General features: G+C 61.2%; 6 protein-coding genes across 6 annotated transcripts; 4 read left to right on the top strand and 2 right to left on the bottom strand.

Moving 5' to 3' along the window:
* Positions 1-2,092: 2,092 nt before the first annotated feature.
* PLICBS_003451 (subunit of TIM23 translocase complex) lies at positions 2,093-2,631 on the bottom strand (the record flags this gene model as incomplete). Its single annotated transcript, XM_018323199.1, has 5 exons — positions 2,093-2,219; positions 2,269-2,359; positions 2,408-2,437; positions 2,491-2,517; positions 2,571-2,631. The coding sequence occupies 5 exons, from the start codon at positions 2,629-2,631 to the stop codon at positions 2,093-2,095; spliced, it is 336 nt and encodes a 111-aa protein (XP_018178429.1).
* A 989-nt stretch (positions 2,632-3,620) lies between these two features.
* Positions 3,621-5,903, top strand: PLICBS_003452 (uncharacterized protein; the record flags this gene model as incomplete). The annotated part of the gene is made up of 2 exons (XM_018323200.2): positions 3,621-4,721; positions 4,773-5,903. 2 exons carry the CDS (start codon positions 3,621-3,623, stop codon positions 5,901-5,903), a joined length of 2,232 nt encoding a protein of 743 aa, XP_018178430.2.
* A 1,212-nt stretch (positions 5,904-7,115) lies between these two features.
* Positions 7,116-7,649, top strand: PLICBS_003453 (cytochrome oxidase assembly; the record flags this gene model as incomplete). Its single annotated transcript, XM_018323201.1, has 2 exons — positions 7,116-7,382; positions 7,566-7,649. The coding sequence occupies 2 exons, from the start codon at positions 7,116-7,118 to the stop codon at positions 7,647-7,649; spliced, it is 351 nt and encodes a 116-aa protein (XP_018178431.1).
* A 6,662-nt stretch (positions 7,650-14,311) lies between these two features.
* On the top strand, positions 14,312-15,136 carry PLICBS_003454 (uncharacterized protein; the record flags this gene model as incomplete). The annotated part of the gene is made up of 1 exon (XM_018323204.2): positions 14,312-15,136. The coding sequence occupies one exon, from the start codon at positions 14,312-14,314 to the stop codon at positions 15,134-15,136; it is 825 nt and encodes a 274-aa protein (XP_018178434.2).
* Positions 15,137-18,496: 3,360 nt separating this feature from the next.
* On the bottom strand, positions 18,497-19,219 carry PLICBS_003455 (uncharacterized protein; the record flags this gene model as incomplete). The annotated part of the gene is made up of 2 exons (XM_018323205.2): positions 18,497-19,056; positions 19,162-19,219. 2 exons carry the CDS (start codon positions 19,217-19,219, stop codon positions 18,497-18,499), a joined length of 618 nt encoding a protein of 205 aa, XP_018178435.2.
* A 368-nt stretch (positions 19,220-19,587) lies between these two features.
* Positions 19,588-20,373, top strand: PLICBS_003456 (uncharacterized protein; the record flags this gene model as incomplete). Its single annotated transcript, XM_018323206.2, has 1 exon — positions 19,588-20,373. The coding sequence occupies one exon, from the start codon at positions 19,588-19,590 to the stop codon at positions 20,371-20,373; it is 786 nt and encodes a 261-aa protein (XP_018178436.1).
* Between the last annotated feature and the right edge of the window lie 28 nt (positions 20,374-20,401).

Here is a 20,401-nt window from a genome sequence, read left to right on the forward strand (position 1 = left end):
TGCTCGAGCCTGGTCAGTCTATCTTGAGATCAGCTCCGACACGAGGGAAGCATAAGTGCCCACCGCCGCGCTTTCCTCAAAACTGCCAAGAGTCCCTCCGGCATTGTCCATTACCATACAGACACGAAGTCACGGAGGTCAGGCCCCCTCGGCGCTCGGGCTCGTGTTAGGTGCCGGAGCCAGGATCACGATTCGTGAAAAGGCATACCGGCAAGTCTGTGATTGATCCGTGAGTCAGGCTGTCCCGTATCCTCGACCTGCACGGCCGATCGACTAATGCCATGTCGTTGCGCCACCGGGCGCGTCGCTCCATCCATGTACTTGGCGTGTATCCGCCGGCCGTGCGCCTGTCATCGCCAGAAGCAACGCCTGCGTCAACGCCAGCGCGCTGGGACGCTTCATAGGTCATGGCCAGGCCAGCGCAGCTGGTAAGGCGTGACAGCCACGGCAGCCGCACCCAAAAGTGCCAATCATGCGCTGCGCTGCGATGCTCGGTTGGCTGCAGGTTACCGTTCCCTGCTTGCCGAAGCGATATGTGAAGGAAGGGGAGTCATGGACGGCCACCCCACGCGATGACCGGCTGCTCATGCACGACGACCCGCTTCACGAGAGACACAGCCGTGCGACGGACGCAACGTCTCCGGGGACTTGGAGGCGCCCGCGACTGGCCCTCATGACCATGTTGCACCGCACAATGCTGCGCCATGTGGCCTGCTTACACCGGAGGTCAGCCCGTTCCGGAGCGGGAACTCAGCCGAGCCAGCCTCTGCAGGCGTCAGAGCTGGACCATGCATCACGCTACGGCACCTGGACAGGAATAAAGCGTGTCTTCGTTTCCACGTGCATGCGGTCCCATCACCGTCTCGGAACGCGCCGGTTGCTAACGAAGTATCGGGGCGTCGCAACGATTGGGTTTGATGCACAGATCGACCGCTAGGAAGAATGTCCGATTTTAGCCTCCTTGACGACGGTCATTCCCTTGCGACGGCCCGCATCCGTAACTCAGCGTCTCGTATTGCGGCGGTCTGCGGATCTATCCGGTCTCTCAAAGTCTCCCCGCTCAGAAGGCCAGCCGCTGTGGCCCTGTAATGCGGTCGTGCCCACAGCTGTCCTGGTTGATGCAACGCCATTCATTCGCCGAGGCGTGGATCGGCTGCCAGGGGCGCCCTGGCAGCCTAGACGACCTTGTTGCAGAAGATGGTTTGCCGGCGTGCCCGCACACGAGGGCATCCTTGCCAATACAACTACGTCAAATGTTACCTCGAGGCGTTGCTCTCGGCGACTTTGCCCAACGATATGTTGTATCCGGGACCAAAGGCGCATCCGGCTTGGCAACTGCGCCTCTACTATGTATGTGAGTAAGAAACCGAGAAGAGGCGGATACGGGCGGGGGCCGCGAAGGCTCCGGCAGCATCACGGCCGACCTACCCGCGCTTCTCCGTAGATTTCTCGTTCTTCGGCACAGCGGCCATGAACCTGTACCTAAACCCATGCTGCAGAGAGAAGCCAGATGCTGCAGGTGATCAACTACATGGTGATGAGCTCTAGGTGCCGCACCACCCCCAAGCACAGGCGCAGTACCTCGTGCGGCTCAGGACAGGGCAGACATTCCGCAGGCTTGGCAAGGATAGCTTTGTTTCCGCGCTAGGGAATCGTCCGGCGGCCCCGGCTGAGGATTCCGGACGGAGAATTCCTACGACAACCGAGCAAGGCCATGCGAACAGGCAGTAGCGAGGCACCGGGCCACTATGACTCGATCGTAGACTCGTGCCTCTTGTCCCGCCTCCGCTTGTTTGTCTGATCCTGCCGAGCCGCCTCTGTCGTATGATTCGGCTTATGAGGCAATGTTGCGGGCATGGCATGCGCTCTTGTACACTAATGATGTATGAATATCGCTCAGCCACTGGAAATTGTGGTTTTGGATGTGACTGCAGGGACCTTTGTATGCAGCTGTCACCCTGCCTCCCACCCAAACTCCATGTGCGATCGGACGTCTTGTTGTATTATACAAACGGATGTGGTGAGTGAACCACTATAGTTGGTACATGGATGCTGCCGATGTCGGCGGGTATACTTGTATGGTTCCGTCGCTTCACGTCGACCTCCGCCATGCCGGGTGCGCCATCAACACAATCGGGCGGCGCTGCGCCCGCATGTACATTTCGTGGAACTTGGGGTCGGCGTCGGAGCGAATGACGCTACCGATGGACATGAAGAAGCTGCGAGCAAGTTAGCTTCCGAAATGGCACCTTATGGACATACACATACCCGAATGTGGCTCCCGAAGCGCCCATGTATTGTCCTAGGGTTCTCATAATGCCCTGAGAGCCGGCACCGTATCGGAAGATGTTGACGGTTCCTGATACATGTCAGCGCCGTATAAGACGTTCGAAGCGGGAGATCGCACCAAAGATGAAACCGATAATGACGCCGACGGCTGACATCGTTAGCAGATTGCTCGTCCCATGGAGTCATCAGGGAGGTTCGTACTTCCGCCCATCATGGCACCCATCTTGACTGCAGCCCCTCGTTAGCGCCCCGCAGGAGATCAGGAATTCAACGAAGCGTACACTTGTCAAAGTTGGAGGGGCCATGCTGGCCACCGCCGGGGACCGCGGCGACAGGAGGCATGGTTGAGCGCTTCTTGTCTGACGATGGATGGCCTTGTGCCTCTGTGTCGAGGTGGTTGTCGGCAATGCGTTGAAGCTCACTGGCCGCCTGGAAGCTCGCCGACGATGGAATCGACTGATTGGGCAGGGAACCGGCCTCGGCAGAACGTTTATGCGCTGCGGGCTTGCGCCCCTCACAGTGTTATTCTGACCGTTACCCTGTGGCGTACACGGTACAGCTACGTCACGTGAACGGTGGTCATGAGCTGCTGACCGGTTGCTTCCTTGGCCAGAGCATCCACGAATGCAATCTTGTCTATTGCGAGGCGTTGTTTGAACATCTGAGCGAGAGCAGCGCGTCATGGAACCCGTGCCGACGTTGTGTTCAGGGCTCGTCGCGACCTCGCAGTAAGCTTCCGGCTGGGGCTCACAGGCACTGTATCCGCCTCCAAAACCGACACACCACCCCGGCCAGCACCAACGGCAACGACAGCGGCTAGCGAGAAACGGGGGAACCACAGCCAGCTCGACTCCCAATCTCCCCTTCTGCTGCTCACTCCACCCGCGCTGGCCGACCACGATCGCGCCAAAACGATCCCCTTTGTTGATTTTTTCATCATCCGGCACCCTGCTGCACGTCGGCTGCCGTGCAGGTGCATCAGCGAGCACGTTTCCGCCCGCACCCGCGAGGCCAGCCCGTCGTCAATTGGCCACCCGCCCATCGTTGGCCGCATCGTCTTGTGCCACTTCAGCAGCATCCCAGAGCATCGGCCAAGGACCGTTCTCGAGTCGAGACGAGCTTTTCGAGATACCGGACGACCCTCCGACGGCACCGTGCGACTTGAGCCGCGCTCCGACGTCGCCAAAAGGGCGGTGGAGTGGTGAAGACGGCCGACGAGGGAAGCGCAGTCGACGACGTCGTCTTGACGACGAAAGAGGCACCAGAAACCGGGGCCTCCTCATCTCCTGCGTGCTGAACCCATCGACCCGAGCCGCCCTCGATCCTTCCTCATGACTGCCGTTGCGAGCCCCCCGACCTTTCCCCAGATCTCGCGGCCAGCATGGGGATCCGTTAACGGCAGCACCCCCATGAATCCCGACGAAGTGAGAGGCATGTTTGCGCCACGCAAACAGCTCTCGCGCACAAACTCCTCGTCCTCGGTCTCTTCGACCTCGTCCAATACCACCGTCGCCACCAACGGCTCCCAATCCAATGGCACACCGCTTTCTGCCGCATCCGATTTGAGTCAGTGGTCAGGCAACGCCGGCCCTCGGAAACGCCCACAACCTAAGCACCCGTGGCCGGTGAGCAAGGGCGAGCCGCAGCCGGACTTTTCCAGGCTCCCCGCCGGCCGACCGAACGGTATGGTCGCCCCTCAAGGACAGATGCAGGTGGCCCATGGCCAGCCCCAGGTGGCTCCGCAACAGCAGCCCGTGATGCGGCCCATGCCTCAGGAGCAGTTTGCGCCGGGCCAACCAGTCCTCTATCTTCTTTCTCTCAACGGCACGTTTGAGCGGAAAACGATCGCCGTTCCTTTTGCCCCCGACAGCCTGCGGATCGGTCGGCAAACCAACCAGAAGACGATCCCGACGCCAACCAACGGTTTCTTTGACAGTAAAGTGCTGTCCAGGCAACACGCCGAGATCTACGCAGAGCGCAACGGCAAAATCTACATCCGCGATGTCAAGTCGTCAAACGGCACGTTCGTCAACGGCACGCGCCTCTCGCAAGAGAACCGCGAGTCGGAGCCTCATGAGCTGCAGACGGCGGATCACCTCGAGCTAGGTATCGACATTGTGAGCGAAGACCAGAAGACAGTCGTTCATCACAAGGTCGCAGCCAAGGTCGAGCATGCCGGTTTTTTGAGCAACACCAACAATGTTATGGACATGAACTTTGGCGACCTGGACCCGGCGAACGGCACAATGCTGATACCGAATGGTCCGCTCCAGATGCGCGGCAGAGCGGCCGCCGGTGCCCCTATGGGCAACAACGGCGGCCGCATGATGCAAAACGGCGCGCCCATGGTTGCGCAGGTCAATGGCATGGCGCAACAGCGCTCTTTTTTCCTAGCCCCTATAGCCACCGACCAGATCCTCAAGCGCCTTTCTGTGAGTATCGCCACGTCTGCTGCCACCTCACGCTTTCTAACCCCACGATAGAACGAGATGCGGAATGCTCGGCTGCAGGCGCAGGACTTGAGTCGAACGAATCAGTTCGTTCATACCCTGCTTTCTAAAGACGACGTCAAGGATCTGGAGAAGCCCGAACCGCCAGAGCCGCCAAAGCCACAGCCGATAGTCAACGGCGGCGGTATCCAATTCCGAGCCGACCCGAAGGCTCGCTTCTCTGACCCTCCCGCGCCTCCGCCGCAACAGCCGCTTCCTGAGAAGCCTGATGTGCCGTCACTAAAGCGCGGACCTACCGAGCGACCGAAGTCGGGGCCCCCGAATCCCTCACCTGTGCGACAGGAGAACTTGAACCAGATCATCCAACTCACAGAAGCGCTCAACAACGCCAAGCGAGATATTGATTCTCAAAGTGCCCGTATGCGCGAGCTGGAGGTCATGCTACAGAAGGAGCGTGAAGCCCGGGAGTTGGCAGAAGGCTTGGCTCGGCGATTGGAAGAGAACGCGAGCAGCCAGATGAATGGGGCGGCTAAAGCAGGAGATTCTGAGCCGGAAGATGAAGTCCCCGCATCTACGGAGCACGAGGACACACCCAAGACCGACGAAGACGACAAGGCCGCTGTCGCCGAGGCCGCCGCGCGAGCTGATGCGGCTCAGGAGACAGCAACTGCTCTACAACACCGCATCGACACGATGGATGGCCAGATGCGCGACATGCGAGAGCAGCTCGAGTCTTGGAGGCAGCGATGCGAGGCTGCTGAGTCGGAACGCGATGCGGAGCGCAAATCGCTGGCAGAGATGGTGGTGCAGCTCCGGGCCGAGGAGGCCAAGAGGGTTGCAGCCGAAGAAAGGCGACGATCTCGGTCACGGAAGAGTCGCTCGGAACAGCGCAGCGCGGCCGAGTCGGATGTGTCGCCGGTCCCTCTTACAGCCAAAGAGCCACCAGGTAGCACGAGCGTGGTTGGCGAGATGGACGGTGACCCTACGCTATCGAGAGCCAACACGATCACGCCGCTCACGTCGCAGAGGGCCGGCCCGGTGCAGGACCACCATCTGCATGCGGGCTTGCCATACGCATCGATGCTGGGCGTTGTGCTCATCGGGATGGGCTTGATGGCATACATAAACGGTTGGCAGTCTCCTCCTTCGCGATTGGAAAGATGACGACACACCCACAAGAGGGCGGCGCGGGATTGACACATGATTCCGTGCCTAGAATAACGAGCAACCCGCGGGTGTGATAGAGCGCATCACCAGTCGGCTGATGCATTCCCCTTCCCAAGAGATCAGACGGCAGCCATCACAATTTCTACTACCTACATTGGAGACGACGAAACGATATGATCACGACAAAACACACCTGGATTGGCCATACCCTTTCCTTTGTCACGTATAATAGTCAGGTTGAACTCGACCTCCTTTTCATGCTGTTTCTTTCGACTGTACTATTGGAAGGGTTGATGACGACGCACACCGGATCGGGCAGATACCCTTTCGGAGCTTAGTGGCATGGGAAGGAGAACGAAGAGGAAAAGAAGTGTTTGTGGTGGCATCGCTCCCAGGAAACAGCAGGGCAAAGGCTGGCGTTTTGTCATTGAGCCACGTACTTCCTTCATTCCGCGATGTTGAGCATGGGCCAAGCGCAGGTCCATTTGGCGAAGGGTCAGAGGAGTTGAGGAGGGGCGGGCAGTGGGCTTTGGCCTCTAGATGAAGCATAGGCAGAGATTCTTTTTCAATTCGAGCCTTGATTTGCATGCTTTGGTGAACATCGTGTGAGCGGGTATGAGCAAGTCAAACCACCTACCCTAGAGCTATGATGTGTTTTCGAAGGCGGGCGTCCGAAGCCATGGCGTGCGAAGACCGGTCTCTGTTTACCTGTTTCAGATCGCGAACATGAGTATTTCTTTATACACTTTGACAAATAAATATTTTATCCTGTTGCTGAGTTACAACATGAGTTGGTCATGATACTGAAGAGTGGTTGTGGCACGAAGCGGACAGAGCATTGAAGTGCAGGTACTGTGGATAGCGCACGGACCACGTGAGCTCGGATGACTCCGTGGCGCGACTCTCCGTCCGAAATTTGAGCTTCGCCTCGCAAGCTTGACCAGCAGCAGCAGGAGCAGCGGCATCAACGGCAGTAGCACCTCCGGGCACGACACACAGTCGCCGCACACACTCACGTTTATTACGTCCACGTGTCTCAGTGCATCTCCATTGAATACGCGGACACCCGCTTCCGCATCCGCACGACACTGCCGCACGAACCGTCTTGCTCCGCCACGACCGCCGACTTTACCACCGCACCGCGCGTCCTCCGTCGCCATCGCCGTCGCCGTCGTTCCGCCGTTCCGTTCCGTGCGGTCCCCCACAACGATGCCGACGTTTCAGAGCAACAAGTTCCGCGGCGCGGGCGACGCCGGGCGCTTCGGCATGCGCTACCGCGCGCTCATGAACAAGCACCCGTTCCTGACGTTCGGGCTGCCCTTCATGGCCGTCGTCATCGCGGGTTCCTTTGTCCTCACGCCCGCGACGGCCATCCGCTACGAGCGGCACGACCGCAAGGTCCGGCAGATGACCAAGGAGGAGGAGCTTGGCGTGCGGCGGTCGGCGCGCAAGGTGGACATGAAGGAGGAATATTACGTGCGTCTTTCTCTCCTTTTCCCTTTTTGCTGTTTTCCCGTTCTGCTTGTCCTTCCTGCCTGCCTGCCTGTGTGCCTGCCTGCCTTTCTTCCGTCTCCCTTTTTGGCACGTGGGTTTGGTTGGCGGACGGGTCGTGGGTGAGTGAGTGAGCTGACGTGCGCTGACTGGATCGTGGGAAAACAGAGACTGGCAGGACGAGACCTCGATGACTGGGAGCAGAAGCGCGTTGAGCGCCTTCCTGGCGAGAGCGACGGCATCCTCCGCTGAGGCAGCGCCGCCGCCGCCGCCGCCGCCGTCGCCTCCTTGCGTGCGTTGATCAAGTGACGGAGCCGAATTGTCATACCCCACGGCCCCAACGTTGCGACACGACACCACAAAGTGCCAGAATGCGCCGCTTGGCGAAAATCACACTCCCCTACATTACGAGAGATCGAAACGAAAGAATTTGCACTTTACGCGTCCGAAACAGCCGGGTGTGGGACGTGCAAGTCGCCCGGCCGGGAATGCGGCTCATGGAGGTGTTCCTCCGGGCCCGCAGATCGGGACGCCGGAGCCCGTCCGTCAAAGTGTGCCCCTCCAGTGCGGCATGGCCTGCTGCAAGGAATAACCTCTTTACGCGTGCATGATGGCAAGAATCATCGATGACGGAATGGAATTGGCCAACGCAGCTTCGATCGCAGGGCCGAGGTACGATCGCGGGGGGCCCTGAGGGCCAAATGTTTCAGGAGGTGGAGGAACAATGCCAACAACGGCCACTGATGGGCAATATGACGACAGTGGATTAGTGACGAGCCCCCCGCCTGGTGAAGCATTCGCGGTGAGGAGGCACTTGTGCGGCGGCGAGCTCCCCCTGCAGAGAGGGGGATTTCGGCCCTGCAGAAACTGGTGCACGTGCTGACCGGGATTGAGACTTGGTCGTGCACGCCGCTGCTTGGGGGCCTTTGGGCTGTCTTTGAGGCTTGGGCTAAGCCAGCAGATCGCCGGGTGGCCGGTAAGAGATGTGTGGGGTCGCAGCCCAGCGGTGGATGATCTGCAGCAGATGATGCTGACTGCCCCTGCACAGCTGCGCGGCTGCGCAAAGAGAGCTGGGGGAGCTGCCTGGTGACATAAACATGGCGCGAGAGTCTGCCGGCGCGCCCGACGATGGCCTCGGTCGCTGGCTCAGCTGCACTAGACAATACCATATCACATCTTGCAAGACCCTAATTCGCAGCTACTCCCTTGGCCGGAGACGCCGTCCGTGTGTGTCGACGCTGTCCACGCAAGCAATGCTCGATCGGTTGCGACGCGGATGGGTTGATAAGCCTTGATCGGGCCGCTGACGAGCGAGTGTGTGCTTGGCGCGTCGGATGAGGGTTGCCGCCCATAGAGGGTTGCTTGCAGCGCCATCAAGTGTCCGTGCGATGGTGGTATCCGATGAAGTGGGATCGGGGAGCGGCGGCGGTGGGATGCGCGTCGCATGTGCATGGCGCAGGAACAAAGACCGCGCTGCCGCCATAGTTACATACACGAGTAGTGAAGGCAAGGGAAAACGGCACTCGCTGCGTCATGTCTGTGTGTGGTGTGGCTGGGCTACCCGCCAATGGCATCGCGAGACTCAGCTTTATCTCTCTCGGGCAGAGGGCCGTTGTGTGCTAGCTGCTCGAGGCACTCGCAACACCGGCCCGTTGAGGACACCCTCTCGAGTATACTGAGAGCCTAGTCGCACGGTCGCCCAGGGAGAAGATTTGAGGTCGTTGTGCGCCGCCGGGCCGAGTGCATTTTGCGTTCTGCCTGTGCCGGGCGGCGCAACACGATGCGAGCAGTGGGCACGTCAGAAAAGCTTGCTGCGGGAAGGGTGTCGAGCGGATGCTACACTCCGGATCGGAGCGCGCGTACGGCCGACCCTGCGGACGGCGGCGGCTGCGGCAGCGGCAGCGGCAGCGACGAGGCCGGGAGGTCTCCGGCACAGGCAAACGACCGTTGGAGGAGGACGAGGCACGTTGCGGCCCAGAGACGGCCATGATTGGCAGAGGGGTTGCATTCTGCCAGTGGGTTAGCTCCAAAGTCTATTCACCTGGGCGTTATTTCCCTTCCACTGAGCCGTTGAGACCTGGGGGAGTGGGAGTGGCGGCAAGGCCGTACGCCGTTGCTGGCGGCGTGTTGTGGTGGCAGGCCGCAGCTGTGATGGTGGCAGCTGTGATGGTTGGCAGTTGTAGTGGTGCTCTTGGCGCGGGTCGGGCTGATGGTGATGGTGTGAGCGCATGATGGGTGACGGGACGATGATGGGTGTTTCTCGGGGTTGTCCGCGCAACGGCGGCACCCCACGGCATCAAACGGCAAGATTACTCATTACTGCTTGACAATGGCCAGATCGAGAACGGGAGAGAGGAGAAAGAAGAGGGCCTGGATCGACTTGTGGCTTAAGCAGCGTGCTGAGGTGCCCCGGCGGGTATACGGGCGCAGTATTGCCTAAAGAGAGAAAAGCCATGGCGGTCAGCCACACCGCGCGGCCGGAGACGGGTGCTGCCACGGCTTCAGGAGCATCTGGTTCCTGGGGTCGTGAGGCTTGCGTGGCTTGGCCCAGATGCCCTGTCCAGAGGGCGTGTCGACCCGGGAGTACCTTTTCCCCTCTCGCGACCTTGCCACTGATGTTGAGATGCGCGCATCGTGTGGCTTGGGAGGCAAGCCTCGCCTTCAGCCATGCCTCCGAAAGGGGACAAGATGAGGAGTAGAGAGAGGGACGCAGAGAGGGGAACGTCGAGTTGCTGGAGGATGTGAGTATATGCTTCGCAATGGTTGGCCCGGCGCCCGTGGTGCCCGAGATGCCAGACGTGCATCAACGAACGGGTGGAGGAGAGACGGCGCGATCCCATTCGGTTGTCAGTGAGTCCTCATCCGGCAACCAGGACGAGGATGCGCTGCGCTGCGCTACTGATGGCGCCCCTTGCCCAACCGGTGCATATTGCCCGCTGCATTCTTGCACGCGGGGTACGGCGGGCACCAGGTGGACTTGGCGATGTGCGGCGGCAGTCTGGCACATCAAAGGGTCCACCTCTGGATGCGGAAGACGACGCTTTCAGCTGGCCGCCATCCATTGGCAATACGCATCAAGTAGCGCTCACCGTCCACGGTCCTGCGCGACGCCTTGCCCGGGCCTCGGTAAATGGTGCCAATCAAGCAGTTGCCGAGACGGACGGGCGGACGGGCGGGCGGATAAGATGAGATTGAATGAGATGAGATGAGATGAGCGTCTGCCTGCCCGTGCGTGCCTCGCCGCTCTCGTCTCGGTTTTCACTTCGGCGGCGCCGGGCTGAGGTGGGTGGTGATGGGGCCAGCGGGGGGAAAGCGAGAGCCGGGGCATCGGAGGAGGCGAAAGGGTGGGGGAGGAGATGGGAAAGCCGCTGGACTCGTACGAGATGTGAAGGCCAGAACAAAGCTCTTTGGAGGATCTGCTTGGCTAGCAACGAGGCGTCTTGGTTTGCAGTGGGCTACCGTCCACCCGATAACATGATTGGGGCCCTCAGGCCAGGCACTGGTTGAAAAGTCGGCATTCGCAACGCTGATTGATGGGAAGTACGAGCTCCTTGGCCCAAGGGGGGGTGTCGGACCGGGGCTTTTGAGTTTGCAGTGAAGCTCGAACTGTCAAAGGCGATTGATGAACGGGTGGCACGAGGCTTCAGACGTCTCCTGTGGCGCGAGGCTGCCATGTCCGTAGCGGCTGGACGCGGAGGGAAAGATGGGCAGTCGTGGCATCGCAACTATGCCAATTGGTTCTTGTACGAACAATTGCGACATCCATGGCTATCTATGGAGTCCTGTAGCTGACGGGCGGGACGGCTGAGGCGAATAGCCTCATTATGGGATGACACGACCCGAAGGACTTCGGAGTCCGGGACGACCATTGACGGGAACCCAGCAAACACGTCGGCAGAGGCAGCACGGACCGCATCTTGCTTGCAATGACGGGACGGGATGCGTGGGTCAATGTCGTCGGGCGCGGCTTTGCAGAGGAATGGATGCCCTGGTCGTGGGCGGACCCCGGCATCCTGGCAGCCCTGGGCGGGCGGGATGCGGCAAAGCAGGACCGGGGGTTGCGAATTTGGAAAGCAAACGGCTCACCGCTCGGTTGCTCGGTCGCCTGGTCGCCTATCTCACATCGTACGTATCCGCGGGGAGGGAGGGGTAGCAATGAACGTGGACCGTCCATTTTGCACCTAGGCGGTGATGCAGATGTTAGCGGTGCTCCGTCGTCGTGATGCCATTCGCCCCAGACGCTGCAGGTACCGCCGCACGGACAATGGCGGAGAGAGAGAGACTGAGAGAGAGACGGCCACCTCAATTGCAGCGCCTGCAGCACCTGCAGCAGCCTGCAGCAGCGCAGGTACCGGCTGCGTTAGCGCGGCGACGAATGCGGAGAGGCGAGGCCAGCCCTGCAGGGTTGATGGTCAGGTGGATGCCCACGCCAGCCGTGATTCACCAGAGGGGCCGCCGTGCGGGGCAGCCTTTGATTGCGCCCTGGCCCCTGCCGCGCTGGAGCGGCATGACGGGTTCGCTGCACTGCCATGCCATGCGCTGCAGTGCGCTGCGATGCGGACCTGGCGGTGCGGGCGCCGAGCGGTTGCACGGCGCGGGGTGCACTGCTGCTGCTCGCTGCAGTTGGACGAGATGGCTTCGGAACCGTTGGGTCGGGAACGCCTCTTGTTGTTGGCTCTGCTGCCCCGTCGTCGTCGTGGCCGGGTGGCTGCTCCCAGGACGGCGACCACAGACCCGGCTGGCGGCCAGCTTTGTCAGACGGGCTGCCCCGAGGCTGTGGTTTCGTGTGACGACTTTGGCGAGCACGACGTGACGGGTCACCCGCGTGTCTGGTCACCGAGGGCGGCCAACGACGTGAGTCTTTGCGACGGCGCGGGGGAAGACTGTGCTTCGTACAGAACGGTATTTGGAAGCGTGCGCATGACGGGAAAGTGACAGCACGGGTGCACATCGAAATGAGGGCATTCGCAGATTGGCATTGCGGTGAGCGAAAAGACAAGCAAAGCAAAGCAATGAGGCCTACAGTAGGCAGTCACAAGGCAACCACCACAGCGCACCACAGCGGGCAGTCACACACACGCTGCCGCACACTCGGCGATCGCGGCTGCCGCCGCTGCCGGACGGAAGCCATCGCAATTGGCAACACCTTCACCAACGACCACGGGAAGGCGCGAGGGGGCAGGGATAGGGATGCAAAACCACCACCTCAACCCTGGGCTCCCGCGAGCTACTGCGGCTGCTGCTGCTGCTTTGCTGCCCGACACGGCCAAAGTGCTTGCAGCCTCGCCTCGAGACTGCGGGAGCAGCCTCTCCTGTCTCACGCGGCGCGGATAGGCAGCCCAGAGGCAAAAAGAAACAAGAACATTCCGCCACGAGACGCACTCCACACCCCCTGCCGGCCGGTCAGCGCTGCGCTGCACCGCGCGCTGCACCGCACCAGAGGCCAGGCGGACGAGTGAGCGAGCGCGCGCGTCCACCCCCTCCCTCCCTCCGTCGAGCGCTGACAGCTGGCCTCCTGGCACGATCGATCCCGGTTCCAGGCACACCGGACAGCCAGACCACCAGAGACATGCAGTTCGCTGAGCCCATTCTGGGCCAGCTCCCCGCGGAGCTGCCGCCATGCCATCCCTTTTTGCTTCTTTTCTGGGAAATTGCATGTTGCGACACTTCGACGCAGCGGCCATCGTCACAAACCTCGGTGTGTCTTGTGTCTTGCACGCCGCGGTTCGACTCGACCGTCTTGTGTCGACTTTGACGGCCAACAAGCATCGTCGTCATGACGTCGACGCAATCGGCTGCCAGATTGAGCGACCCCAGGTCCGCTCGATTACGAGGAAACACGTTTAGAGCGCTGCGGTTGCACTCGTCCTCGACGGCCTATTCGTCGGCTGCCGCACGGCAGCCTCTGCTAGCAGGGGCTTGGGAGCTGGCCTGGCAGGGGCCGGGCTCTGCAGTTCTTTTCTTGGTGCCTTGGCAGGTCGTTTCTCGTACGAGGGTGCCCGCCGAAGGTCTTGCGTCAGACCAGCCCGGGTGACTGCAGTGTGCGCAAGTGATCGGCCCCGCATGTTTCGTCGATTGGCTCATCACCTGCCTGCCTGTCCACGGATGCGTCGGTCGCTGAAGTCGAGGTCGAGAGAGCTGCCTGCCCGGTCCGGCCTGCTGCTTGTTGGCCATCACGACAGGTCGGCATGTGGAGGCAACATGGCCTGACAATCAACTTCTCCTCAACCGTAACCCGCAGCCGTCGCCGCCGAGCTGTCGCGAATTCTCCGCCGGAGCAGCCGTTGTCGAGGCGGCACTTGGCACCCAGGTCCGGAAAGAGCAGCAGCACCAAAAAGTTAGTCGACGCCGAGGTTTGGTGGCGGAGCTGCGCGAGGTGATGGAGGGTTGGGGCGTGTGGGTGGGTGGGCGTGTCTGTCTCGGCCTCCACTTCGCTCTCGACCTCCACTCCACCACACCTTGGCGCAGCTTCGTACCTGATGCAGTACGTACCGCCTCTTTTGCGCGGCGACCGGCCCAGCCAGGCCAGGCCAGCCAGTCCTACTCCGACCGGTTCCTGTCCTGCCTTGTATATCATGTTGAGCCGCCCACCTCTTCCCTCGGCCTGATCCCGGCATCCGGCTCTGATACAGACACAGCGTCTCTTGACCCTCGGCTTCTATATAACCATCTCGACGCTCATCGTCTGAACTCCAGTTCACTGAGCGCCAAGCATCTGTCACCGGCAGTCACCTAACCCTCGGGACTCTTACACGGCCGAGCACCTACTTACCTGCGTCTTCCATCGGCCACTCTCTGGATCAGCCGGCAGACCCGGCTGGCCCAGCTACACAACAAACCAACCTCGACGACCAGCAGCACCTGGGTCGTCCTGGATCTTCTCTCCCTCCGCACATCCTCGATACACAGCAGCCATGCACGTCCTCAACGGCTTCAGCCAACGGCGAAAGTCGTCCAAGCCCCGTGACCTCCACATCCGCAAGGTCTCCTTCTCTGGATGCTCACTTTCTTCCGGCTCCGACTTTTCCTCCTCACCCTCATCAACACTTTCTGCATCGACGCCTCGGGCGCCGCGCTCGAGCCGCAGCACGACCTTTGACCCTCTGGCCCTGCACCCAACTTTCCAGCCTCCGCCGCGGCTCCACGACCGGCCACTGCTGAGCCCCGAGCGGAGGCGCTTCGAGGGCGCAGCCACCTTTTTCGACGACAGCGACGGGGCGGACGAGGGGGACAGCGGCTACTTTGAGCGGGCGAGCGAGTACGAGATGAGGCAATGGGACATCCAGGAGGACCAGCCCTTCGAGATGGAGCTCCCGCCGCACGCCAGCCCCATGGACCACGAGGACAACGACCGCACGGAGCCTCAGGACTACTTCCTGCTGCAGCTCAGACAGCGACCGCAGCTGCCCAAGTCAAGGTGGTCGGCCTCCACGGTGTACACCCTCGACCAGGTGACGACGGGAAGCACGGCCACGCCCGAGGACGACAACGACCTGGGCGGCGAGACGGAGACGGAGGCGATGGAGCAGACAGAGCAAACGCAGCTCGGCCAGCTCGGCCACCGGTCAATGCCCAACTTCAGCTACAAGCGGGAGACGGTGGTTGTCCGACGCCCGCCGATGAAGACGATGGACAGCCTCGAGGACTTTATCAAGCGCGGCGGCTGGAAGCGCCGCGGCATTGTCTTTGACAACGAGGACATGGAGGGCGCATGCACCGAAGAGGTTGCGCAACTGTGAGCCCTCGACGTTGAGGCATCCATCAATCACCTTTCTTCACGCCACTTCACACCGAACCACCATCATTGAACACCCATCTTCTTACCACTACGTCTCAACAACCACCACCACTACCTCTACGGCCTTATCAATGGCGTTTCATATCGACTGGGTTTCAGCGTTGGAATTTTCATGGATATCACTGGAATAAGGATGGCGCACTGATTTGCATACCGATACCACGCGATCTGCAACGGACGCACACATGACGGAGGGACACACCACCACTTATTACACTTTGTCTTGTAATCATAGTTACTAGCAGTGTCTGCAGCAGCCCTACCGTTGAGCCGGAGGGCCTGCATTCACTCTTCTGATACCAAATTCACACACAGCCAGGCAGCCCTGGATGGGGCCTGCGACGAACCTTTTTTTTTTCTTTCTCCCTCTCGTCCATGTGTTATCGTGCGTTTGACATGTGTATGGGTCTCGCGTCACGATGCCAATTTCGGCAAACGACCGCATGCGGTCGCTTTCGGATAGTAACGACGACTACTGGAGGTCCGGGGGCTTGGCAGCTGGGCTGATGTAATGCGCCTTGCGGAGGCCACGATGGCTGCTTGCTAAGGCACGGTGGAGCCGCCTCTCGGTTGTGCGGCCTGTTGGCGGGCTCGGCGCCCGGCCGGGACCCTGAAAATTTCCAGTTCCAGCTGGGACGAGGCCTACAAGGCCCCAGTTTCGCAGGTCCCACCCCCAAAAAATCGACAGGGCCGTCGGTCGCTCCACCGCGCGAGCGGCGCGCGCGTCAGGAACGAGAAACACGGACGGAGAAGCAAAAGAAGCAGAGGCACCTCGTCAGAGAAGGAAAGAAAAAAAATCCTTCCAATCATCCCCTCACTAATCAACCCCCTCCCCCGGTCCCATGCTCCCATGTCAGCTGGAGGAGCCGAGCCACGCGGGAAGGCTGAGCGCGCGCACTTGTAATAGCACCGCACCCTGCGCGCTTGCCTGCCTTGTGGGGACGTCGCGAGCAATGACGCCGGTGATCGTCCCCGGGGTGTGGTGTTCGATACGGGTTTCACGGGATGACGGCGCTCGTATTTGCCCTGTGGCTTGTCCGCCGCCCATCTGTCCTTACTTGTTGTTGTTGTTGTTGTTGTTGTCGCGACGGCGGCGGCGGCGGCGGCGCCTTTGTTGCGCAAGGCAGGCGCCGCTTGTTGAGGCCGGTAATTTGCAAGCCGTGAATGGGCCCTTGGGCTTTGTGGCTCTTGGCGGAAGGTCACCGTGGTGGTGGTGTTCTTGCTGGCGGTGCTGTTGGTTGGGCCCAGGCCCGTGCCGGGTGCCTGATGCCTGACTCGGGCGCCATGATGGGAGGAGGGTCTCACGTCATAATGAAAAAGTCCGAAGCACCGGCCAGGCACAGGCACAGGCACAGGCACAGACACAGACACAGGCCAGGAACGGCAAACCGCTGAATGGCTGATGGGTGGCGAGGGGGGGGTTGCAGCAGCTGCAGTAACTGCAGTACCGACGCCGTGGTCGAAGCAGCTGTTGGTTCCTCCCGTCGCAAGTTGGCTGGTGAAGAAGGACCGAGCACACAAGCACCCGAAAGCTCGGGGACGCGGTCGTCGTCGTCGTCGTCGTCGCAGAGTTGGCCGACGGGCGGGAGGTCCGTCACATTTTCGCAGTCAGTCAATCAGTCCGCAAAAAGCCAGTGCGCACAACCTCCATCGTCATTCACCTGTCATCCGAAGAGTCACAGCGTGGCAAAACATGGGTACCTGTCGTAGCGCAAGGTACAGTACAGTACTGATTTGCCACCCCCTGGTTCGTGTCAATCTGTCTCTGCAACGTCCATCCCAGTGGGGACCCGACGTTTCGAAGAGCGAGGAGCGCGCGCCCGGGTGGTTTGCACGTGGCCGGGCCGCGGGTCGCTCTCAGTACGTACGTACGTTGTGCGTTACAGTATGTATGTATGACGGAAGAGTGTGCAAATTTCAGGGACGGGGTTCCAGGGAGCTGCGAGACACCTCGCGAGCGCGGCACGAGACGGGAACACGACCTCAGGAATGAAGGCAAGTGGGAGTCGTGTTTCGGAACGGGAGCGCGCAGACGAGTATAGTACATGGGCATGAATGAGGTACGGACGGGGCAAGTGGGCGGCGCGGCGCGCGACGACGACGGCGATGGAATGCTGACCGCCCCGTGCTTAATGAGGCGCCGCGGGCGCAGACGCGGGGGCGCATTCGATGGACCATGGATGATGGATGGATGAGAGTTGTGCTGGGCTAGGTGGTCCGGCTTGGTGGGATGGGCCGTGGTCGCCGTGGCTGGAATGCGTGGCGTGCGGCAGTTGCGAGATGCGTTGCGCCCGCGGCTTGTCTGGATGTCTGGCGTGTCTGATGAATGGCTGTTCCTGGCGGCCCAGACGGGGGCCGGTGAGACGGGCTGCGGGTGTGGCACACCTCCTCGTTGTCTTCCTCCGCCCATGCTCCCCTCGTGCGTCCCGCTCCTGGTTCCTGTCCCTGGCCCGGCGTCCGAGTCGGAGCGGCAGCAGGTGTTGCACCGAAGCAAGGGGTGATTCACGGTGAGCGTACGAAAAGGGTCGACGTGCGTGACAAATTGAAAAGGGAGGGGCCCGCCGCCATGCAGATGATGCGTCCGATGCGAGCAGCATGCGACTGCGGGGGAAAAGATAACGGTCCTTGGCTTGGCGGGCGGGGTGGTGGTGGTGGTGGTGAGTTGAAAGGGGGCAGGCGGACATTTCACTTCACCCAACTTTCACCACCAACGTCGAATGGCGGTGAGGTCCGTGCAAGGCCTTGTCGTTGCGGTGAGAGCAGATGCGGGATGCGAAGGCGCTGGACATCCTTCTCTCCCGCTACGTGCGTCAGATCGCACCCAATCCCAGGGCAGGGCCGCGCGGCATCAATTATTAGAGGTGCACGGCACGGGGTGGGACGATGAGGGGATGACGACAGACGAGTGTTTGTCTGTCACTCTGATGAGGCAGTTGGCGATGCCTCGATGCGCTGCCGGGTTACCCTACACGCGCAAAGCCGAGAGTCAAATAAAACATCATGCTATGGATTCGCAAACCCGTCCCACCCAAATGCGTACGCACGCATCGCGAAGCTTAACCTTGAGCAATTTACCGTGCTACCCCTCCCTCTCCGGCCCAAAGAACGCCTAAATCCCAGAATATACCAGTAACCTGCAGATAGGTCCCCGTGTCGCCGCAATGGTCGGCTTCCCGCCTCCCCTCGTAATCGTTTACATCAATCACCCCACCACCCGCTCAGCCCATGTAGCCGTGCCAACCAGGGCACCAAACTTCCATGGCCGCAAACGGCGAACGCGCGCGCGCCGTGCAGAGACGTCTCACCACAGCCGGCGCTGGTAGTATACGCGCTGCTCAGACTGCGCGAGCCGCTGGATCTCCTCCTTGATCAGCCGGCGTCGCTCGGCGCGCGTGATGGGCACCTTGGACTTCTTGAGCGGGTCGGGGTGCTCGACGCCCCATGATTTGGCCGCGACGTCGGCTTGTAGCTGTGCAATGATGGAACGCTGGCGCTCCGATACGGGACCGGCGTTTTCCTTTCGTGACGCCGGCTGCTGCTGCTGCTGCCGATGGCGCTGCCGATGGCGCTGCTTCTCTTGCGCGTTGTCTGATTTCACCTCGTGTGACGCCTTTTCGTCTTCGGGCATATGCGCCGTCGCGACGAGCTGCTCCACCTCCTCGGCCTCCTTGTCCGCGTCACTCTCAACCAGGACCACGGTTCCGTCCTCGAGCTCCGTAGTCGTCGTGCGGAACCGGTCCGGCAGGTGCGCTTTCGGCGAGGGTCGCGTTTCGCGGGGCCGTATGGCGGCGCGCAGGTCGCGCAGCGTGCGCTGTTGGATGGCGTAGCCGCTGAGGAAGAGGGCGAGCGTGCAGAGAATCACTGTTTTGTTGGAAATGGAGGTTAGCAATTGTTAAGGCTTGCGGTGCGGTCCCACGTGCGGTACGGCCGCGGCCGGGACCATGTGGCGGAGAGGAATGCGGATACCGATGGCCATGGAGGCAAGGACGGACACGTCCGACGAACTGAGGAGTGCGCGACGCATGGCGGGCAGGAGGAATGTCTAGTCTGCCATGGACTGCCTGGTATAGTGTTGAAGATTTTGAGGAAGCTTGGATCGATTGAATTTTCTGGATGTCGCGAGCCGAGTTTCGAGATTTGATTGATTGCTCGGCTCGCTGTGCCACGCTGTGCCGTTCGTCATGCACGTCAGCGTCGAGCTGGGCTGTTGACTTTGTTGGCACAGCAACAATCTTATCGCACCCCCCGGCTCCAGCTTTTTGCTCGCCGTAGCGACCTTGCCGATGTGAAGCTCCACCAACCTCAACGACGACCACCGCCATCGCCGCCAGCGGCATCGCTCACAACCCGACCGACCGTCGTGACCCCAACCGCCGCCCAGCCACGCCCAGCATGTCGAAGAATCCCGACGTCGTGCGCGCCGACGCGCGGCGCTTCCTCGACGAGCGCGGCTCCTCGGCGTCCCTCGCCCCCAACGGCCTCAACCCCGCGACCATCATGGAAAAGGCCGTCAAGGACCGCATCGTCGACTCCTACTTCTACAAGGAGCAGTGCTTCGCGCTCAACGAGGCCGACATCGTCGACCGCGTCGTCGAGCACGTCTCCTTCATCGGCGGCACCCACGGCGCGAGCCAGAAGCCCAGCCCCTTCCTGTGCCTCGCCTTCAAGCTGCTCGAGCTGGCGCCCTCCGACGACATCCTGCGCGAGTACCTGGCCTTTGGCGGCGACGAGTTCAAGTACCTGCGCGCGCTGGCGTGCTTCTACGTGCGCCTCACCCGCCAGGCCGCCGACGTCTACACGACGCTCGAGCCGTACCTCGAGGACCGCCGGAAGCTGCGCCGCAGGGGCCGCAACGGCACGCGCCTCACGCATGTGGACGAGTTTGTCGACGAGCTGCTCGTCGGGGACAGGGTCTGCGCCACGAGCTTGTGGAAGATGCCCAAGCGCGACGTCCTCGAAGATTTGGAGGTTTTGGAGCCGCGAGTGAGCCCGCTGGGCGACCTCGAGGACCTGCTGGAGGAGGATGATGAGGAGGGTGAAGCCGAGCAGGAGGGTAGCGAAAGACAGAATGGCGACGATGCGGGGTCGGAGGAGGGCGAAGATAGGGATATGGATGTGGATGCGCGAGGGGGCTCGCGGAGTCGCAGTCGGAGCCGCAGTCGCTCGAGGTCTCCCTGAGAGCGTACCCGTCCTCCCTACGAACAAC

The sequence above is a fragment of the Purpureocillium lilacinum genome (assembly GCF_023168085.1).
Source record: "Purpureocillium lilacinum CBS 284.36 DNA, scaffold_2, whole genome shotgun sequence".
Classification (NCBI taxonomy): domain Eukaryota; kingdom Fungi; phylum Ascomycota; class Sordariomycetes; order Hypocreales; family Ophiocordycipitaceae; genus Purpureocillium; species Purpureocillium lilacinum.